The 23,294-nt window shown below is 38.7% G+C and overlaps 1 protein-coding gene across 4 annotated transcripts in view; it reads left to right on the forward strand.

Annotated features, from left to right (window-relative positions):
- The first annotated feature begins 18,075 nt into the window (after positions 1-18,075).
- CACNB2 (calcium voltage-gated channel auxiliary subunit beta 2) overlaps positions 18,076-23,294 on the forward strand; it is a 239,086-nt gene continuing 233,867 nt past the window's right edge. For 2 of the 4 annotated variants that reach the window (XM_068212462.1, XM_068212480.1), the window contains exon 1: positions 18,076-18,265. In XM_068212462.1, coding sequence (XP_068068563.1) covers positions 18,167-18,265 — 99 coding nt within the window. In that variant the 5' untranslated portion in view covers positions 18,076-18,166. The remainder of the gene's footprint in view (positions 18,266-23,294) is intronic. The other 2 variants (XM_068212468.1, XM_068212490.1) reach the window with 1 other exon arrangement.

The following is a 23,294-nucleotide window of genomic DNA, read 5'->3' on the forward strand; positions in this document are numbered from 1 at the left end:
AAAAAAGAAAGAAAAAAAGGTGAAAGCAAACTTCTAAATTACTTGGTACTGCACCTTACAGTGTGAATGGGTCCTTGGGGTTTTGAGGTCTATGAATGTAAGACAAGTAAGACAAAACAACTTCCCATGCAGTTACAGGGAAGAAGCAGTGTTTGATATGTCTGTGATGTCTGATAATAATCATCAATAGTAATGTAACAGTTTTGGATCTTGTCTGCTTCTCTTTAACACTGCCTGTTGGCTACATCTACTATTTTCACTCTATTTATACAGTGTTCCATATTACCTACTTAAATGAGAATAATCAATCAAGCTCTCTCAGAGAAAATCAGATGAAGAGAGTTCCTTCACAAATGAGGTTTTTTCCATGTTTTGTCTCTCACATTATCTCATCAGCTGATTTCTGCAGAATGGTAAGGAAATTGAAAGAATTTCTACTGGAATTCAACAGAAAGCTCAAAACACGGAGATTTCCAGCCATTTTTAAGCAGCATCTTTGGGTGCTTCAAGTAACCCCTCGGGCTTGGTAAAGTTTGTCAATTAAACAAACTGTTAGATACAGCAAAAGAAACTTTCTTAGCTCTCTGGTCTTATCTTCGCACAAGACTTTGTAAGGGAGCACAAGGGCAGTAGGACAGAAAAGAATTGTCAATGAAAAGCCCCAAATATCTGCACAGAAGCCACCTGTTTCTAGGTATGGCTAAAGCAAAAGGTAGTAAAATATATTAATCCTACCTTTTTCTCTAGAGTTGAGAGGCCTTTGAGATTGCAGGGATAATCCAGTCTGGATATAAAGAATTGGATGTAATCCTCTCCAGATAGAGTACACATTTTCTATGAAAGAACTGCGCCTGATCACTCCACTCTGTTAGAGATTGGTTGAAGGAGTCTATTCTGCCAGGTTGTATAAAATGTAATTGCAGATCAGAATACTCAAAAACTAATCCAAAACTAGTTAGTCCTATTTCTAGAGACTGCTTGTGCATTTTCTCCAGGGCCTACTGTTCCTTGGAGCAAAGACTAGAATTCCCAAGTAATAAATTGGTCCCCAGGCTGAAGAGCAACAGCCAAAGAAGAGCTGAGGTGGGCAAACCCCTCTGGAGATTCTCTAGTCCAACCACCCTAGCTCAGAACAGGCTCAGCTACACAAGGTTTCCCACAGTCATGTCCAGCTAAGTGTTGAGAATCTCCAAGGATGGAGACTACACAACCTCTCTGGGCACCCTGCTTAAATTTGTGCACTTCACCTCTTGTCCTGTCACTGAGTACCACTGAGAAGAGTCTGCCTCCATCTTCTGCACAACAACAGTTTAACTTCAAGTATCCATACTCGTGGATAGGATGCCCCCAGGCCTTCTCTTCCTGAGGGTGAACAGTCCCAGCCCTCTCAGCTTCTCCTCATGCCGCAAATGCTACAAGCCCTTAAGCATCTTTGTAAACTTTGCTGGCCTTGTATTTCCATGTGTTTCTAGTCCTGGGAAGTTCAGCACTGGGCCCAGCACTCCAGATATGTCTCATCAGGGCTGAGTAGAGAGGCAATGCTGGCAATGCTGATGGACAAGCTGGACATGAGCCAGCACATGTCCTTACAGCACAAAAGGGCAAAAGTCTCCTTTGCAAAGCTGATTTCCAGCTTGATCCCAGCCTGTACTGGTGCATGGGGTTATTCCTCCCCAGGGACAGGACTTGGCATTTTGATTTTTGAACTTGATGAGATTCCTGTTTGCCAATTTCTCCAGCCCATCAAGATCCCTCTCAAGGGCAGCACAACTCCCAGTTCTTTACCACCTGCAGATCACATTACTTCTTTTCTTTTTCTCCAACCTACTACCTTAAATTAATTCCTATGGAATTCTGAAGAGAATAGAGGAGTGTCATGCCTCAAAGCTGCCAGTAAGTGTGATGTAAGCATAGTCCTTTGGGGTGTAGGAAACAGGGATCTCAAGCTCCTCCTGATAAAAGCAACAAGGCAATATCCCCAGCAACATTCTTCACACATTAGATATCTTGCCTAAGAATAGGGATCTGTGGTTTTCCCTCAACCACCTCTGGAAAGGCAGTGATCATACTTTTGATCAGAGGATAGTTCACAAATTAGGCAATTTTGAAGCATGCCTTGGCTGGCCCCTAGAAAATTCTCAATTTCTAGGTCTTGAATATTTGAGATTACATTCTGAATTGCTCAGACTGTAACAGAAGCTGAATTTAGGGAGCTTACCAATCAAATAGAGTTATTTAACGAGTTTATGTAACTCTAAAAATTATTAATAAAATAGCAACCTTACCCTGACTTTGTCCTTTCCATCCAGCCTTATAGCGTTCCAAGTGTGCACAATATTCTCTGTCAAACTGCTGCTACAGACTCTAGAAATGGGAAAAGAATGAGATGAGACAAATATTGCACAGTTATTTTATTCTAACACTCCCAGCCAGTTCACATCCCTGCAAATTAGTACAACTTATGCTGTACAAAAACCACTAAAGCTACAGATTTATGTGTTAAAATTTAAACAAGTTAGCATTTTTGAAAAATAAAAACAAATAGTTCAAACTCTACTTACTACCATCTTAATTTCTGCCAAAGCTATGTCAATATGTGAAGTACCCAAACATTGTCTCACTAATAAGGTCGTTTGAAAATCTGAAGTTCAAAGAATGATGTTTTATATTCATATGTTAACAGTTTACTTGCTATCAATAAATTCCTTCAGCTTCCTGCACTGCACAGATCTGACTGTACTTTCCATGCTTTTGTTAATGCCAAAATGTGCCCATCAGATAAAGTTTTCTATTTGGATAGAACTTCTTGTCTTTACAAAGCTGTTCATAAGTCTGAAAGACAAGCTTTAAAATGCCAAGTTTTTAAGATGTCTCTTTATCTGAATGAATGTGTTTCCCAGTTGAAGCAATAGCCCCTTACCCTTCAGAGATTGCCTTAGGAGAAACCAGGAAGAAATTAAAGGTAAATGTGAGTGAACTATAATAAAAAACTGAATATATTTCAAAGGTGATCTCAGTGCATTTATTTAAATAAAAAAAAAATTATAAATCACAAATCGTTTAATTAAAACAGTTTTCAGATCCCCTTGAAGAATCACTGTAGGAAGCCGCTCACCCTGAATCTCAATTTCTTATTTCTTGCTATCAAAAATTATCAGTATTTATAGTTGCAAATGTAGAAACTTGCACTATATTTCCTCTGCAGAAAATGAAAGTTAAATCTTTGGAAGTTCACAAATACATTCTTCTGTGCTGTTTCACTTACTTTTGCTACTTTGATCACATGCTTTCTCAAAGGTTTTTTTCAGGCAATTACAACTAGCTGGAATCCACAAAGGTGCTACAAGATAGAAGGGAGGGTATTCAGCAGGCTTATTGCAGCAGCATTTGTTCCTATTGACTTTTCAAGATGTTCAAAATTTGGTTCCTCCAGGGAAAACTGTTATTTGCCTTAAAGACTCATACTTTGCTGTAGTACAATAAAAGGCAATCTTTTGTGCTGTAAACAGCTATGGAATTGTGAATTACTACTATTCACCTAAGAAATGCTACGTTTCAATAGTATTTAATCCCATGTAAATGTTTAATGTGAAATCCTTAAAAGGCATTTCCTTAAGAACTGTAATTCCTATCCTTATCATGACACAAATTAGTGGGTTTAGAATAAAATAAGCTTATTGGTTTGTAAACCATGGAATTTTTTAGATATGGTTTCTTGACATCTTTTAGTTGTAAACAATAAAACAGAAGTTGATGATATGGCTGCTCTAACATCTAGTATCTAGAAAATGGATACTAGAGAAACTAGTATCCATTTTCTAAATGTTGTAATTTTTTCTGGGTCAGATATATATTACTCATAAAGCCACAGAAAATATAAGTTCATATTATAAATCATTTGAAAATACCAACACTTTTAGTGGTGTCACTACCTGTACGTTGCATGTTTGCCCTGAGAATACATTTATGGTCTGAAGAAAATCTAAAGGTAATGAAAGTGATAGTAAATGCATTCTTATGAATACTATAGAAATCTCTTATTTATGGTGTGGGCCAGATCCAAGATAGTAGAAAGGAAAACTAATAGGTATTTTTCTGACAGGAAAATTTACTCCAGTATTCTGCACTGGATATTACAACAAAGAAGGGCTGTTCCTTTTTGGGCTCTCACATTGAATTGACAAGACATTTGGCTGTCATCCTTAAAACTTTTGGATATGCAAAACCAGGCTTTGCAGTAAATATTTACATTTGGTTGTGGGTTTTTGCACTGTACCAGGACCAAATGAGAAAAAGACTTGAAACCTTCAGAAACTGTTGAAGTAATATCTATCTCTTCTTATTTTACAGCATTCCTGTCTTTTAAATGCATTTTTACTTCTCATTTGGGAATTCCTAGCAAGATCAGATTTTAACATAATGGAAGAGAAAATTTGGAAGCTGCTGTGGAAAACAGGTTACTAAGGTTACTAACCTATGAACTTGTTTTCTACCCAAGATCTTGTAGAGATTCAGAAGCTTAGGATATTTCAGGGCTCTTAAATTTTGTAAGGAAATAATATTGGCTATTGGAATAGATCTCATTTTAAAGGTTTGATTATTTAAAATAGTGTCTGGTGCAACATCTTGAAGTGAGACTTGCATTTATTTATACATTTATTTATTTATTTATTTATTTGCTTGTTTGTTTGTTTATTACCGATGTAAGCTAAGTTGCATTCATGTCAAGCTGCTATTGACAAATGGATAAGGTGGCAGTAATGTAGCTACAACATTCTCTGGTTTTTTTCATCAGCCAGTAGAGCAAGACAGTCTCAGGATGAGAGCAGTGGCTTTACCTGGACTGCCCAGCTCAGGGCATTGCTATTTCACTTCCACAGGTTTCAAATTTCCACCAGCTACAGCAGTACAGGAGAGTTGTATCCATATTAGGATGAGATGTACACTCAAGTATTCCAACCCGGTTTTCAGGCTACTATGCAGAAAGGGCTGTGCAATAGCTGTCAGTGCTGTAAATCCTCTGAAGAACAATAATCTTAGCAAATTTAGTGAACTGTAATAAACCAACTTCATCTTATGGTAGTGTTAATACTTGATAGAAGCCCAGAGCACTGCAACAATCAAACCAGAAAAAACTGATCTCCTCTCTAGAGTGACTTATCTGGCAATTCTCAGAGAACATGACCTAATTTGAGCTCTTCTTGTACCTGTGCTAATGTGAAATGTGACAAGAGCTCTTAAAAACTATTCCTGAAAAAATCTCAGGGGGAAAGGGTGGCTTGTGTGTGTATCCCACCTCATTACCCCCGTTGACAGCTGTACAAACTGAGCTGTCTTAGCTGAAACTCAAATGACTCATCATATTAAAGACAATTGTGATTTAAAGCATGCTTCTATAATAGCTTGAATACTCCTTATGGATTGTAAATGACATGACTGTTTATAAATAAGAGTGCATATTGATAGTGTTAATATTTTCCTTCTCTCTGAAAGATTTATGATAATAATTCCAAAATAGTTCATCCTTATAAAATACATAAGAAGAGTTTTGTTGAGAATAATTGTTTTAAATTATTATTAAAATAAATAGAGCTTGCCTGTTCTCTGCCTCAATTCAGAGCTCTGCTATAGGAGTTTATCAATCAAAATAACAACTAAGTTATCCCAATTGGCTGTTACTCAGCTTAGTCATTTTAGAACAGCTGATGTCACAGAAAGATTTTTTAACATTTAAAATTTTTAAAAATTATTATTACTTTTATACTAGCCTGCTTGCTAAGATATCCTTTACTGGACAGGATTTATGTTGACTTTTTCAAAAGTTTTGCCTAGACCTGGCACATTGTGATGTGATTGTACATGACTCAACTACTAATGTGGGTATGATGTTTGCAACTCAAGGGGAGTTTTGTTGCTCAGAAGTAACACTGGTGAAACACTATTTTTGGAAGTGTTATCATATGCATTGCTTATACCAGCAGCATTCTTATGCATGAGGCAGGTGCTCTTAGATTTGTGTTCACATTAGTATTGTTAATGCTACAACCAATATTTGCTTAAAATAACCCTGATACAAGAGCTGCTATAAAATTCTAATAATAAATTCACCAAGTAGAAATGCACTGATAACTCACATTACAATCAGAATAAATACGAAAGTATGTGGAATGGAATTACATGGAATAACATTGAGCAGTAGAGGAACTGTTGCTTTGATGAAAAGGGAAGGAGACACCAGAGAGCAGATTTTGCACTTTTAGCCCCAAGAAAGTGGTAAGATTTATTAGGCAAACTGATTATTTTCATTCTATATGGTGGCTTCAATAGCTATTGAATCAAACAGTATTTCAACACCACAGATATTTGGTTGATTGGCACTTAATATGCCAGCCTGGTAGGTATGTATAAGCAGTCATCAGATAAATGCCAAACTCTGAAATGCAGAATCATATTTAATCTCTGTCAATGAACTTATTTTTTGATTCTTCCCTGCTTAAAGCTAAAACTTTTTCTGTGGTACCTCTCAGCATAATGTAGCTTTTTGACATTTTGACTTTTTTCTAAGTGGGATGTACAGCTTTAAATAGGTTTTTCTCTTAAACTTCATGAAAAGCAACTGAGGAGCTGTAGAAACAAAGGTCTCTTGGCATATACATACTTACTAGAGTGAAAGGGAATAGGTTATATAAGCCAACATTTTACAGTCCTTCCAAACTAAGACTAATTACCAGATGTTCAAGAAACTTTATCATTAGTGCAATCAGTCCTGATGTCTTTGCTTTGTGGTGTGGTTCTTGCCGTTCTGACACTGTACATTATTTCCTGTAGGGCTTAAAATGCTGCAGTTATATGGGTCTTTGTGTGAACTGGTTTTACTGCACACATTTTTAGGTTGGTTTCTCTTGATTATGGTGCAATCTGAGAAGTGCCAGCACAGGAGTCTAACTTGTCTATGCTCCAAATGCATGGGAATTAGTGTTAACAGAAGTTCTGTGTGGGACTCTGTCACAGGATCCAGAGAACAGCCAAACATCACTTCCCATTCATGACATTCTGCTGTGTTTGTCTTAGGGCATTTTGGTCTCACAGTTTCCATTTGTGAAGTCATAGCCACATGGAGAAGTCTTCAGTTAAATTACCTTTCCTCTAAGACAATAAGGAAAATGAACAGCAGAAGGGTTAGAGACTCTGACAGCTCTACATTTAGCTGGCCTGAGAGGTTCAGCACATATCCCACTCTAGCCAAGGATCACACAGGCTGAAGCCATAAATCAAAGGCAGTTTTACATCAGCTGGCCAGCACAGAGGCAGCATGCTTCCAGCAGGACAGAGTGCAGTGAGTGCCAGCCACCTGAGCAGTACCAGCTTGTTCAGGTGGAATGTGCAGCCCTGGCTGGATCCCAAAACTCTCCTGTTATCCCGGCCAGCTGCCTTCAGCCTTTCTCAGTACAGACTTCTGACTGCCAGGGATGTGCTGGGACACAGCTTTACACTCTTTGCTAAACCATGGAGTCACAGAGCCACTGTTGTTCCACACCAAGCTTTCATCTATCCTTGGCTTCAGAAATCTTTGTGGACCAGCAGTAGTTTTTCAAAAAATTTTTGAAGCAGGGGAGAAGGTGATGAAATATTTTGGATTTCCAATCTGCAGTGATTTGCTTTCAGCAAAGCCACTGACTGACAAATATTTAACAACACATATGTTTAGTGCTAGAAATGAAAAGATGTAATCTGTCTGCAGATGTCTTTGTTCTCAGTATTAACATCTTGAGGTATTTTTCTGGAGAGCCAGAGAAGTTGAAAGAGAGATTATAAAAATGTCTATTGACAAGGCAGGTTCTTGTTAATCTAAGATCCCACAGAGAACTGTAATTTCCTACTGACCAAGATAATATTCAAAGATCATGTGGCCTTTGTCATCTAACAAACAGTGAAGGGTGCTGATTTTACTTCTGCAGCAGGTAGATTTTTTTCTGTACTGTACAGCCTGAGGGCTTCACACCTGAGACCTTACAGTACTGCTCTGATACCAGTGAAACGAGACAATTATGGTGGAGTCGATATAGCATGTCTGTGTTAACAACATCATTTTCCTATTGCTAGTCTGAATGGCCAAGTAAAGATCAAAACTGCTTGGAAAATATTTTATATTCTATAGAAAACAATTGTTTTCAAATACCTTTCTGTGTTTTCACTTTTCAAAATTTTGAGGTTTTTAATATTTTTATTTTACCAGGAATTTACATTTGTCTGTTTCTTTTGTCTTTCTTTCTTTTCCTTTTTTTCCCAAACTTGGCCTTGGATCACAGACAGATGAACCTATGCTAAGGGTTACAAGTAGGGTTCAATTTTGCCAATAACGTTGGACAGTCAAATCTAGTCCTCCTTTCTTGTACCGATGCTAAACACACTTAAAAAGCAACTGCATTGAATTATTCAAAAAAATTTTCATTCCACTTGTCTGGTAGACAAAAATGGTAGCAACAAACAATTATAAGATACTAAGCTTTGAAAGCCTTCCTTTTGGTTTGGAGTGGGAGGATGTTTGGTTTTGTACTAAACTGGCGCTATACGCTTATTGCAAATGGCTCCCAGCCTGATCATTACCTTTGAATGCAATACAGTGCTACTTCTAACTCTCTGAGCTCTGAAAATATAATCAAACTGTATTTTCATATTATACCTAAGTTTATTCTTCATTGCTTTCCCTACTGAAGTATATGTTTACCAAGGAAGATGTGGAAGTGTTAGTGAATGCCGAATGTTCCATTTCACTGGTAGGTTGCAATATAACATTTGACCTCCTGGACATTTTTTAAAAGAATTTTTTTCTGTTAAAGGAATTGTTTTTAAAACACTTCCCATTCATAGTTTTTGTACTTGTATGTTACATTTACAGCCAGTCTACCTTTTTAATATTTATGTTGCTTATCATTAAAAAAATAGTTGTATGCACAGACCTACTGAGCAAACAGTAAGTACACTAACAGAGCATTTCTTTCAGTTTTTAAGGATACTATGGTTTGTAATCTGATATCTGTTTAATTATCCAAAAGCCAAAAAAAAGTCATCTTTAAGATGTGTCAGATCAGGTTTACCAGTTGGGTGTTCAATACTTTTTGTCATGTTTTTCTGTTTGGGATTGACTTTGTTTTGTTTGATTCAATAAGTTTGGATTTTCTCTTAAAGATGTTGTGTAGTATGTCTGAAATTTTTGCTACTTCTAAAATGTAAGGTCTGATCTAAAAATAGGATTACTCTCATAAAATGGGATCTGAATTGAAGTTCAGCAGTAGTGAAGAGCAAACCTGAAAAACCCTCCTGGGGTGCCAAGTGATCTTAAAGGCACTCAGCTTGATGGATTTGTATTTCTATTTCAAGTTGCACCTGGTACGTAACATTAGGTAACTTTTTTCCCTAAGAAACTCCAATAAGGATGCTTATATCTACAATGTATATCTGTCAGGAAGTTCTGTAACCATCCCAGGCAGAGGATGCACCATGCCCGAAAACATTCGAAGTCAGATGGGACAGGGCTCTGAGCAGCCTGATATAGTTGAGGATATCTCTGCTCATTGCAGAGGAGTGGACCAGATGAGCTTTAAATGTCCCTACCAACTCAAACTGGTCAATAATTCTATGATTCTATGATTACGAATGGTCTCTATTCTGAACACATATTTTGATAGGACAAGGAATAAATATTAATTTTTAGTCAAATGGTTGAATATTCCAAGAAGTTTGAAATATCCTGAGATTTTATTTCTGTTCTTAAAAAAAAAAATCATAATTTATCCAATGCCTATTTTGGTTAAAAAGCCAGTACAGTCTCACCTTGGAAACACTGAACTGTTCTGTACATTTTTTTCCTGATGTGCAAGTTATAATTTCACTGGCTAATTATACTATTATTTCTAATCAACATTATATTTTAAAATGTTAAAAAAAACCATTCAAATTATACAGTGCAAGCCATTTGGCAAAATTGCTAATTCTGCAAGACATTCAGAATAATGAAAGTATTAAATGTACTGGAACACATATTTGTGCAAGAAAGACACCTATCTTAGAGTTGTTTTTTCCCTTTCTAATTGAAGCATGGTAGCAAATGCAAAACTGTGGTGAATTTTCTTACAACATGCAGAATGTAGCTATGCACATGGAGATTATATATAGACACTATAGTAGATTGTGATAAATGAACTTCCATTGCAGTGGCAAACAACAACATGAATGCTAATTAAAAAAATTTACAGGCTTGTTGCACAACAGCATATGTGCAATCCAAAAAAAGCTGAGCAGACACCCAGCTACGTGGTGACCTCAACTGCAGAGTAAAGGAGCACTTATGAGCAGCACCTCATCTGTTAATGAACTCTCTGAGCAAGGAGGATATAACAAGTTTCTTTCTTCTACATGATCCTCATGTAGATACTTTGGTATCTACTCTGTTTTCATTGCTAATTGATAAAAAGACATGTAAAAGCCCTTATTATAACTTCAACCTTGTTTATTTAGGGAAAAAAAAAAAACACAAAAAGAAAAAAAATTACTTACAGTAGCAAAAGTTCCTAGTAAAAGCCCTTTTAGTTTGCACTAATGGCTGAACAAACACTGAAAACAAACGGATGTTTCTTCCAGAAGGAACTACATGGCAAATGAAGTTGGAATTGCTGTGTGGGTGACCACGTTCAGCTGGCTACTTTGCTACTTTAGGACACTGCTGCTTTAGCAATGGCTACTGTTTAGAGAATTATTATACTGAACATACAAATAAGAATCAAAAATTAGTCTTGTTCTAAACTGGTATACTGGATTTGAAACAGCAGGAGTTCAGGAGTTGATTCCTGAACAATAGGTTGGCTACAAACAGCTAACATTTTGGTTCTGAGTATCTCACTATGTTTATTGTCATTGTTTCCTTTATGCTGGGTGACATATAGAGCAAAATGAAATAAAACAGTTTGTTTTTTTGTAAAAGCATGCAACAGAAATTTTTCTCCAAGAAGCAACCTCACAGTGACCCAACATGAAAAGCCCAGAGATTCACACTGGTAAGTAATATTTATAACATTTGCCTTACTACTTATGTAAGGAGCCATTCGCCAATATGTTATTCTGTTGTTGAGAGATTGATTTTAATACACAGTGTTTTCTTTTTTTCATCTGTTTGATCTATTCTAAGTGTTTTGTGTCAACCTGTAGAAACGAAATCATAGGGTTTTGCTATGTATTGAATAATAGATGAGCATGCAGAAGATATAAGCACATTAGCTACAGTAAATATTGAATTACTGTTAATAAAGTGCTAGAAAAAACTTGCATTAAGTAAGAATTGTGTTAGTGTTTATAAGCCATACTGAAATATTTCCAGTGCAGGAGAAATCATATTTGGGATTCTGGCATCCAGTCAAAAACTACTGTAGAGCACTTTGTAACTCATGAAGGGTTCTATGAAACTAATGAAGCTACATTCATGAATGATTTTCAGGACTCCTTTTGGTACCCTGATGTACAGCTCATTCACAAATCTTGGGAAACTTGGGCTTAAGTATTAGCTGAACAGGAATGGTTTTCTTTTTTGATGCTTCTGTCTTCAGGTGGATGTGAAATCTGGCAGGACTTCTTGAGCTTTGAGTGAATAAACAGATGCACACCAGAAAAAAACAAAAAAACAAACAAACAAAAAAAAAAAAAAACCCAAAACAACAGCATGAAATGTATTTGAATATTGTCCAAACAAAGCCTGTAAAATCTCATCTGGAATATATTTTGTTCTCAGGAAAAATCCTTTATGGCTAATTACCAAAGACCATGATCTGCTTCTTTTCTTGAGGAGGAAATTTTTTAAGGCTTTGCTCATTATCACTCTTTGAAATGTATTTTTCTTCCTGTTGTGCTAGAATATGCTCCACGTATCTTTGCAGAATTAGGTCTCTGGCTAACATGATGTTTCTTTAGTATTTGTTGCCATGGAGCTGCCTCTGCCTATTGAATTCACCTGGGCAGCCTTCAGATGGCACACCAGAGGTGATATAGTCTGCCACTAACAAGTGTCTTCAGTGACCACAGAGTTTCACAGGTGCCATAAGGAAAAGCAGTTCTGATCAGATTTCCTATTAAGGGATTGTTTTAGGTAATACTAAAGATTTGGGTTTTTTTATGGATGCCTTGTGAGGTCACTGATGGTCTGAAGTGCCCTCCTTGAAAGAGCAATGCTTCTTCTCTTTCATTCTTTGCTGCCTTTTTCAGAAAGATGCATTCAGGCAACTAACCCAAGAGTGAACAGGGATGTGTTTCACCATAGGTTTCACCATGGCTTTCAGCAGTAGCTCCTGCACTCCCCGTTGGAGTAGTACAGAGTGGTTTGATTTTTAAAGTCCTGGGTAGCACAGGCTTGGACACCAAAACGTTGGCTGTTGCTTTTAATAGATATGTGATTTTAGAAGTCGATCCTTTCCTATTATTTTTATAAGTGTAGCTCCATCATGAAGGAAAAAAAAAAAGGTATGTCTATTTCAGGCTATTCCTCCTACAAAATACACCAGAGCAAATTTGAAGGGAAATTTATTATTTTAGCAAGTAATGATAAAAGGAAACCATAGAAATTTGAGAAACATGTCACAGGAAGTATTTGAGAGTGTATTTTAAAATAAATGGTTTCAAAATAATATAAAAATATATGTTTACTTTCATAATGCATAGTACATTTGATTGATACTTGCCACTGTTTTCTTCTTTGCACATGACTGGGATCAGAATGCTGCTATTAGGCTTTTGGCATTTTTTTTCTAGAGAAGTCAGATGGGATGGCAAAGTTACAATAGCAAATTATTACGTGTATATAACTTGGTTTTTAGGTTTTTGAAGGACACTTCATGGATAGTTATCTCAATAAAATTCAGGGCAGCACGAAGTCAGAGAAGATGGCGGAACCTTATGCACCATTTCATGTTTTAGGGGCACAAAGTTTTCCCTTAAAAATTTTCTCTGAAAATAGATAAGTTAGTTTTGATGGCAATTAATTGACTGTGGCAATTATAGCACTTACATCACAGCATTAATGTGACTGCTAATATTTTATTTCTCAGAATCATTTTTCTTATAAAACTTGGAGGGTGCCTTATTAAAAATCATTTTCTTACAAAATGAGAACTTCAGTTGTGTTAAAGATTGGGTGAAAGTTGAGTAAAATAGGCTTAGCAATATGTGAGAAAAAGGAGGAACAAACAAAAGCTGGAAGACTTGTCTTTCCTTGCCTCCTTTTGTTGCATAAACTCAAAGTACTTACCAAAAATTACTTTTCAGAAATCAAATCAGCGTTATTCTGCAGTAATGTTCTCAAAACCAAGCCTTTGCAGTTTGATGTTTATAGCTAGGCTGCCTTAAGGGTTGGTGTGCTGCCAGGAAGGAATTTTTCAGCTGTGCACTGAGTTGTGTTTCCCGGCTCTCTCTCTTTCCCTTTTCACCCTGGCAGTTGCACTACTCAGTCTTCATGGTAGGGTGGCTCAGGGAGATAAAGCAGCAGATTTACCCCATGAAAAGGTAATTAATTTTCTGCTACATTTTACCTTTAGTTCTTGAGTGGAGTCCCTGGTGCTCCAAGAGCCAAGCAGTGTGCCATAGAGGATCAGATTAGCGCAGCCAAGGCAAGGAGGCAGGGAAATGACATCTGGCAAATGCTCATTTTTAAAGCTGACTAGATGGCAACATGGAGTGGTGCCATCATCGATTTGCACTTCAAAATCTGTACATGTATAAATTGGCAAAGAATTTCAATACTCTCAGACGTAGTAACTCTGCCAGCAGCCTTGGTAACGATGAGTTAACTGTCAACCATGTTGGTGGTTTTGCAATCCTCACACTGACTAGAGGTTGTCACTGTCTTCTCTTACACAATTTATTCTGAATGAAGTTTTGCCTCAGTGCCACAAATAAATGGTTGTTGTGCTGAAGAAAAAACCAAACTACCCAAAACAGAGAAGCTGAAACTGAGCACAGGGCTCAATGAAGAGTGGAGGAAAGGCCATCCTCAAGGAGCTGTGGAGAGTTTGCATGCTGTCCTTGGACACAGTCCACACACGATCTATTAAAATCTGTCTCTCATGTCAGTAACTCACATGGGCTGAACATATTTGTGGGTGAGAATGCTATAAAGCCTTTTTGTGCTCTTGTGATTCAAGTATTTAATAAGAGAAAAATGATGCTATAAATAGGAACACCATAGTTGGTAAGGACTGGGGATACAAAAGGAGATATGCAGTCTCAGTTATGACAGGAGAGCAAAGAAAAAGCAAAGAAAATATCAACTGAAACCAGCAACTTCTGCAGAAGTGCTTAATCAAACATGAACTTTGTATACAACCCATCGACAGCAAATTTGCCTCTCGCAAAGTGAACAGCTTGCAAGCGGGAGCGTGCCTTTTTTGGTCACGTTTTGCAAAGGGCTGAAAATATGTGCATAGTAGGTGTTGTGGCTTTTTCAAGTATTGTGAGCCTTTCTGTTCATTAAAATAATTTTTGCCAGTGTTTATATACAGCTCCTATCTTCCATCATGTGGAAACCTTCCTCCTTCCAATCCTGTCTTCTCCTGAATACATTGTAACAGTATCAATCAAGGCTTTCTTAGGTGCATGGCACTTATATCCAAGAATAAAACATAATAAACACGAGCTGGGAGAATGGATCAGTTCATTAAATCCAGCCAGGTGGTGTTGTGCTCTGATACAGACTGATAACAGATTCAGAAGTGAGCCTGTCTGGAGTGGTTTTGTTCAGACTTGTGTGAAAGATAAAGTACTAAAATAAGAGGAATCCCTTTAATTTGCACTTGTGACAGGCAGCTTCCAGTTTATCACTAAAAAAGATGAATTGTGTCCGTTTTGAGATATTAAAACCAGGTAATCAAGTGAATTCTTTTTTTCACAACATTGAATTTCCAGCTACAATTCATTTTAGGCAGGGGGTGGCACAGACTAATAGATGGCCAGCATTTATTTTTAACTGAAAGTCCTAAAGAAATTCTCTGTATCAGGGCTTTAAACATTTGCTCAGTTAGAAGCATTTTATACAGTTGCATAAAAATAATTGTAATCTCACTGGTCTGTATTTTTGCAAGTTTTTAATGAAATCCATTGGGTCTAAGTTACTAGCTTTTAGCTGCATTTGCACAAATATCAGCCAACCCTCCATAGCCTATTTTTTGCACATTTAGGTGATAGTTATAGACTAAACCAAACATGTACTTGCCATACATGGGTACAAAGGTTAGGACATGGTGCTGACACCACATTCTTCTACTGATGGGCAAGAACAATTAAATATTTTGGCACCCAAATCAGGTTGTTTGTCAGCCTAAGCTTTTGGGATTGTTTTTTTAAAGAAAGAAAAAGGCCCTATGAACAAAACAGCTTGTGTTTTCTTCTGGTTTTCTAACATTTACATGTTTATAAAAAACCAAATAAGCATGCACAACACCTCTTCGTTGCAGATAAAAGTGTAAATAAATGCAGCAGGGTGGTTTTCTGCTGGGAAGGGGTTAGGCATACCAGGTTGCTTTTCCCTTTGAGAAGGAGCAAGCAATTTAGAATCTCTGCACATTGTTTTTACACATTGCTCTTTCTCCTGGAGCAGAGGTGGCCAAAACCAGCATGCAGAGAGATGACTGCATGCATATGTGCTCAGCTGAAGGATTTCCCCTGCGCATTTCAAGGTTAGAGAACTGGGATTAACTGCTAAACAAAGGGGTGAAACAGAATAAAATACAATTATTTTTCTATGCTAATCTTCTAGGCACACATTACATCAAGGCAATGAATGATAATTGCTGCTAAAGAACAGTAAGGTAGAATATTTTTCCTCAGAAAGAAAAACCAAATAAACTTACTAAAAATTCAGATGTTACTCATGTATGTGGGGTGAAGCTTCTTTCCTGAGTCTTTGCTTTCTACAGAACCTCTATGTGTGTACATAAACCAGCAAAATCATTACCATTATATTTTTAAAATGGAAAGAAAAAAAAAGACAAACTTATCATAAAAGATATGACTGAGCACACAAAAAAATAAACTTCTATTGACATATTAAAGCTTTAATTTATAAGCGAGTATAAATACTCTTTCAATCCAGATTCACAATTTATGGTTTTAGAAACTGTAATATTTCAAAAATAATCACTACTACTCTTACAGAAGGATGGTACACTTAAAAAACGCTCTTATTTATACACTCTTTACAAAGTGAAAATCCAGAAGACAATATGAAGGGCCACTGTTACATGATTAAGTGACTTTCACTCCCTTCTCCGTGTGAGAGAGAACAGGCAATCCCTGACAGATGCCTGAAAATCTACCAAGTAAATGTACTGAATCATGGTGGATTGTCAAGCGCCTTTCCTAGAGCATGCCTCCATACAGAAGTATAAATTGTTCCAAAGCCATAAAGGTGTTAGAAATTCAAAGACATCTTTCAATCATTAACACAAATACTGTGTTTAGGTTTTTCAGTAAATTCCTTTATAATGATGGTCACAAAATTAATTCAATTTAAACAATCTCATTGGTAAGTGTCCAAGAAATAACTACTTAAAAGCCTCTACTAGATGGTGAAGTATGCATTTTTCACAACAAATGTCTAAAAAGAAAATATCTTTTTTGGTTATAACCACCTGAAGAACATCTGGAAGCAGTCCAGGCTCTAGCATCTTTATAGTTTCAAGATTGTGGAAAATGTCTATTGAGTTACTTGAAAGAAAGTTAAGCAATAAACCCCACACTTTTCACTTTAAATGAAGGTTGTGTTTTGTCATGGACAACACCTTAAAATACTAGAAAATAATTTTGAAATGTTGTCTTTAAAAATAAACATGGAACTTTATGGACAAGTGAAAGTTCTTCAAGCCTCAGAGCACGTCCTCTTGCAGACAAAGGTAATTCCTTCACAAAACAAATGGGCAGTTCCTGTAAGATTTTCACTATTCATGTAAGGAAATCCATAGGGGTAAGCTAATTCAGAAAGGAAGCTTATTAGCTATTATGAAAAATGAAATAAATCAACCATGCAATCTGGACAAAGCTTGAAAGTACTTTTTGAAATTGATCTGGCTTTTGTGCTGGCTTTGGTTTGCTGGCTTATTTTCCTGAAAGTGACTTTTATTACTTTTAGTAATGGCTGTGATTTTAAGTGTGTGACATTAGGCCAGTCAGTTTCTAGATTTGGTTTTAACTGTTTACGATCAGCTGATAGGAGATTTCATAAACCATCACATAGTGATTCTGAAAACATAAGTTTCCCTCTCATACTGCATGGGGCACAGCTAGGTCCCATCCAGTGAAAGAAAGGTATCAGCCCATTGTGGGCTTCACAGGGTCGGAGAGTTTGGTCTCTATGAAGACCAAAATGATCTGTCATTCACAAGAAATGAAAGATCATCTCAGGGGTGGAGAGTGATTTTGCCGGATCAGGTTCCAAACAGGTGTTTCAAGCGCGTCCTGTGGGGTACCTGATAGCACGATTGAGATTGTGCACACACAAGTTATATAAAATTCCACAGCGGGCTTCATCTTACTCATCTCTTGTTGGTATGTGCACAGGAACCTCCGAGTACAGGCAAAACCCCTAGCAACACGAGAGACCTATGGAACTTTCTCTGTCGAAGCGCCGGCTCGCTCACTAAAACCACAGGTCTTAGCCGATGCGCGCTGAGGCAGGCGATGCCGTGCGGCCAGGGTCGAGACGCCCGCAGGGCTGAAGGGAAAAGCAGGGCCTGGCCGCACCCCTGCACCCCGGTCCACAGCCCCAACTTCGCGGCTCGCCGCTCGGCCGCGTTCGGGCTGGGCCGGCGCGGATGCCGGCGCCGCCCCCGGCGGGCGCTGCCGGAGGGAGATGCTCGCTGTCACTTTCCCTCTTCCCCACGCACCGCCCCCTGCCCTCCCCCGCGCCCGCCGCCGGCGCTGCCCGCTCCCCGGCGCCGAGCGCTCCCCGCCGGCAGCAGGCAAGGCAGGGCAGGGCGGAGCAGAGCGGAGCGGAGCCGGGCAGGGCAGCGCCGGGCCGCCCGCTCCTCGGCATGGCCGGGCGCTGAACGCCGCCCAGGCTCGGCTCGGCTCGGCTCGGCTCGGCTCTGTCCCGCCGAGAGGCTCGGCGCCCAGCCACCCGCTCTCCTCGCCAATGGTCCAGAGCGACATGTCCAAATCGCCTCCCAGCCCGGCGCAGGAGGTGCAGATGGAGCTGCTGGACAACCCCCTGCCCGCGGCGGCGGCAGCGCAGGTACCGCGGGGCTCGGCCGGGGCTGCGGCGGCGGCGGGCGGGGGCGCGGGGCAGGGCGGCGGGGTCGCCGGAGCTGCCCGTCCTTCAACTTCGGTCACCGCCGTCAGAAAAGTTTGACGGCTCCCCCAAGGCGCCCGAAACCCCTGTGTTCGCCCCCACGCTCAAATGCCGTTTAATTAGCATTCATGGGATGCTCTGTGCCATAGAAGCATCTCAAGTCAAAAGAACCTTGCGATTATTTGGAGGATGAATATGTAAGAATACATTACTATTAAGCTGATCTTCCGCACATGCAGTACTCGCAGGGTACAGCTATTTTTCCCTGCTCCAGTAACCTGTTGTATCTGTACCTGGTGCTTACCACGCACGGCTGAAACCTCCCTCGTCTGTTGCACGGGCTGGTGACAGTCTGTAGGTGAGCGAAGGCGATTCGCACCAGTTGTTCAGCAGGAATTTTGGGGAGGCTGAAGGTGTTGAACATGCTGCAGATTTAAGCTGCTCGATTTTCATGCAGAAGCTGGTTGTACAGTCGTCTCAGAAATGTTGACAACTCAGTTCATGTGCAGTGTTCGGGTGAATGGGTGATGAGAAAGAGGTAGGGTAAGGCATACTTAGAAAAGACTTCTTATTTTGAAAGGTTGTTTCTGTTTAATGTATGAATGTTGCTTAATATATTCAAGTTTGCAGTAGTGGGCTACAAAGACTTCAGAGTGCTGTTTTTGAACCCAGTAAAAGGGTGGTAAAATCTGATTGTGTGCATTTCAGATTACAAACATGCATGATGTTGTTAGGACAGAGTTTTTTTTTCCCTTTTTGGGGTACAGTTTTTACTGTTCCTGCCAAAACTATCTCTGATGCTTTGTTTGAGAAGGTGGACCAGCTCCATCCCAGAAGTGCTTGATTGACAGAGAAAAATGCCATCAGTCTGTCAACAGTCTTGGTGATTGATCTTTACTTACTCAGGCCTGGTGACAGCAGAACAAAATCCAGGCACTGAGGCAGAGACTAGGTTAAACTAAAAAAGAGAAAGTGTCTCTTTGGATGTCAGTAGCCTCCAAGCACAGAACAGACATTTCAGGAGGGCCATATGCTTTACCAGCTTCTCCAGAAACAGTGGCAATGGAGCTAATTTCTGACCTACAATTCCCCCCTTTTTATATCTTTATAACCCTAAGTACAGATTCAGCAACTGTCAAATCATATGGTACCTCTCTGCTGTGGACAAATGTCAAATACTGATCATAAAATTGATTTTTCAACCCTCCTTTTTACTAGGGTTAAAGATCCTCCCTTTAGAGAGGAAGAATAGTTTGCTAACACCCACGTTATTTATGTTTCAGGTAATGCATTTATATTCTGTTTTATAAAACAGGTTTCTGAACATTCATAGCCAAAAAGATTCACTTTTTAAGACAGTGATAATGCACCTTTTTGGTTCAGGGATGTTTTTCAGTTTTTTGAATCAAAGTCATTAGGCGGAACAGGAAGCATCCTCTCAATATATACTTGTCATACATAAACCTTTGGTAGAGAGGAAATAGGGTTATGGAAACAAAAGAGCCCTTTGTCTGAATAATACTGCATGTTAATTTCTTGGCAAGCACTGCATTTAGAGACAATTATTTTGATTTTAATTTTTTTTTTTCCATGAACATTTAAAAACCCCCAATATTGTAAAATCTTGCTGCTTTAGAACACACTCACAGTGAGAAGGAGGGGCTTAATGAGGACATGTGAATCATCAAGTAGATTGCCTACAGGTACTTCAGTTGTGTGTACCACTATCTTTTTCTCTAAGGTAGTTGAATATCAATCCTAGAAACATTTCTGCCAAATAATCTGTCAGGGGAAAAAAGCCCCAAACCAGCATGTGAACTTATGGAGTGATGTCACTCCTAAAAGTGTTCACTCTGAAGTGCTTCTTCTGGGAATTATGATTTAAGGAAATATTACTGAAGAGCCTTTGTAGAGTTCTACCAAGTCACAACAATTCTGTTATGCAAGAATTTTACTTTTGCAAAGCTGAGATTTCTTTTAACCTATCTTAACATCATGGTCAGTATTTTGGATTGTGCCTGTCCATCCATTTTGGCCAAACTTGTCGCCATGGGGCAGAGGAGTGAAATGTAGTTAACACTCTAGAAGTAGTTCACTTAAAAGGCAGTTAAATATGTGAAATATTCCTAGATAACATCTGTGGAAAATCTATTTCTTATTTTCATAATGCATTTTCCTAACAGGATCTGCAAACAAAAGAAAATCTCTTTCGGTGTTGATCATGACAGTTATACTGTATTTTTCCAAGAAATTCTTTGCAAATGGGACAAGATATTGGTGGTTTTTTCTGTATTACCTAAAATTATGTGGCTTTTAGGTCCATATGACTGTAAAAACATAGTTCTAGTTATAGTTCAGTTTGATCTTAGTCTCAGATGGATCTTGGTCTTAGATGGAGTTGCAGTAGAGTTTCAGATGTCCAGTTTTATCCACACAAACCTACATGCTGACTGTTACACTGTGGACTTACTCACAATGTCTAGGTATATGTCAGTGCAAAGTGATGGTTTTAGGTGTGGCCCTTCAGTAATGAAATCAGCATAAGGTTTTCTGAAGGAAAAGAAGCAAACCGTTCAAATGTATCAGTTTTTTGATGATCAGTTTGTTTTTCTTTTTTAATCAACCTCAGTCTTCTCTTTATTTCTTTATTTAAAGACCCCCCTTTTTTTAGGAATCTGAATTAGTAGAATATTCATTTTAATAATTTTAATTAACCCAGGTATTATTATGATTTGTTTATAATATAACAGCACATTAATGCTTTTCATGGGAACTCTTAGCCTCTCTTCTTTTTTCCTCTTGCTCCCATGTAGTTTTCTTATGATCCTTCTTCAAAGTCCCTCAGTCCTCAAAAATCATTAGATTCAATTTCTGTTGCTGTTTTCTCATCAAAAAGCTTCCTGTGCTGTGCATTAGGGACAGTCATAGCAAATCAGATGAGTAAATGATACAAAGACATTTCAAAGATAATATAATGAAACCTTCTATCAAGTAACTACAAACTACCTGGTGGAGGGAGAAGGTATCTTACACTGGATGAATTCTTCCCTATTCCTCATTATTATTTTCCTCCTGTTCTTTTTTTGCCTGCTTATGCATCATCTGTCAGTGCACGTCCTAACAACCTGACACATTTTATGTGAAAACGATTCTCTTCTTGATTGTTTTCTTCAGCTCTTTCACCTGCATTTAGATTTTCTCTGTTACACGGTACTGCTAAATGCTTCTGCCTTCCAAGTCTAAAGGTTTCATCATCCCTGGAGTGCTTGACTTGATTTTCAGGTTGCGTTGCAGAAGGTAAACTGCATGCATGAGGCATAGGGACAGACTTGTTCAGTTTTCCTTCTGTATCAACTATGATTGATGTTAAGGTGAATTTTAGAGTGATGTGCATGTGGTGACTCCAGAAAATCAGCTTAGTTCCAGGCCCTTACACTGTCTGTTGTCCCTCCTGAATCTTCAGCTACCTTCTCAGTTATATAGCACCATCCCTTCACTGCCTGTCTTGTGTTAATGAGGAATGGAACAATATCCAGAGATTTATTCTCAGCAGATTAATCACACTGCCCTCTGCTGCTTTCAGCTGGGTTGATTTATCCCAATTCATACCTGGTTACCTGTTCTTCAAACAAACATTTTGCAGCCACGTATTTCCCAGTACTGACTTGCAAGAATACTTTGTAAGCCATAAACAAACAAAATTTATATCCCTTTGCTTACTTAAATAATAGCAATACCCATTTGTTATAGAGGCATGGAAGGTTTTACTCTCTTCTGGCAGCATCCCTAGAAGTCAGATCTAATGTGGCAGCAATTCAGTGGAGGATATACAAACAAAGAAGAGATAAAATCCAATTCCATTCATTGGGCTTCCTCATGACCCTCAGCAAGAGGTAGTGTTTTCTGTCCTGAAGTGGTAATCTCCTTTCAGTGTTGTATTCCTTACTGACAAAAATAAATTTTAATACTCCTTCACTGCAGAAAGCCCTTCAGGTTTCAGCTATTGCTTTTCTGATAATTCTCTGCTCTTTGGGGTTTTTTTTTTGCATTATCCTGTACTCAAGCAATAAAAGGTGATTTTGCGTGCTCATCTCTTCCAGAGATATTTTCCATTTGGGTGTTACATATTATCAGCATAAATGGGATATAATAGTTGTTCTTTACATTATCCTAGAGTGTAAAATCACTCTGAAACAGTTCAGCAGTTTCAGTTCTAACTTATCAGGTAACTATCTTTTAGAGGCAGTCTCTGGTTTTGTCTTGTTTTGTCTGTATGGATGAGTTCCTGTGCTATTACAAGGCTGGCTTCTCTGGAGTCTCAGTTACTTCTGCTATTTTTACTCAGGTCTTTACTGTAATGCAATAGAAGAGTTTAAAAGTCAAGGAAGCAAAATTGCCTTCCCTGCCCTCCAAGGTGTTGCTTTGGTCTCTGTCCTCAAGGTAGCAAACCTTTATCAGAGGGAAATTGTCCCTGGCTGTTGGTCCCTGCAGGCATCCTTCTGTCACAGAGTCAGATCTCTTTCTGTTTGCTTGTGCAAGTGAAATACAGAAATCCGTGGAGAGCAGGTGAGGAGGCACAGGCACGAGGGCTGCAACTGTAGTTGCCAGTTTTAAAAGGCTGCAGGAGGCACAGTGGGGTTTGGGCACGAGCTTCAGCACCTTCTTCTGTAGTGTGCTCCTGTTTTGCTGAGGTGGGAGCTGACATCTTCATCACTGCTATTACAAGTAGGCGTGCAGCAGGTTTGCACTGAGATGGTTCCCAAGCCACTGGGGACAAGGAGAGGCAGCCAAGTTCCCAGCTTCTTGTCTGGCAGGTGGAAACTGCCAGATGACCTGGTCTGGGGCCAGGGTGAGAGCACTGGGAGATGGCTTACAAGTGTAGGAACTGGCAAGAATAGGGCTCTTTCTAGATGCAGTGTTGGCAAGGCTTTATCACAGGCCAGCAGAAAAGAGCATCTAAGATTTAATCATT

This window comes from Anomalospiza imberbis, chromosome 1 (assembly GCF_031753505.1).
Source record: "Anomalospiza imberbis isolate Cuckoo-Finch-1a 21T00152 chromosome 1, ASM3175350v1, whole genome shotgun sequence".
Taxonomy (NCBI): Eukaryota; Metazoa; Chordata; class Aves; order Passeriformes; family Viduidae; genus Anomalospiza; species Anomalospiza imberbis.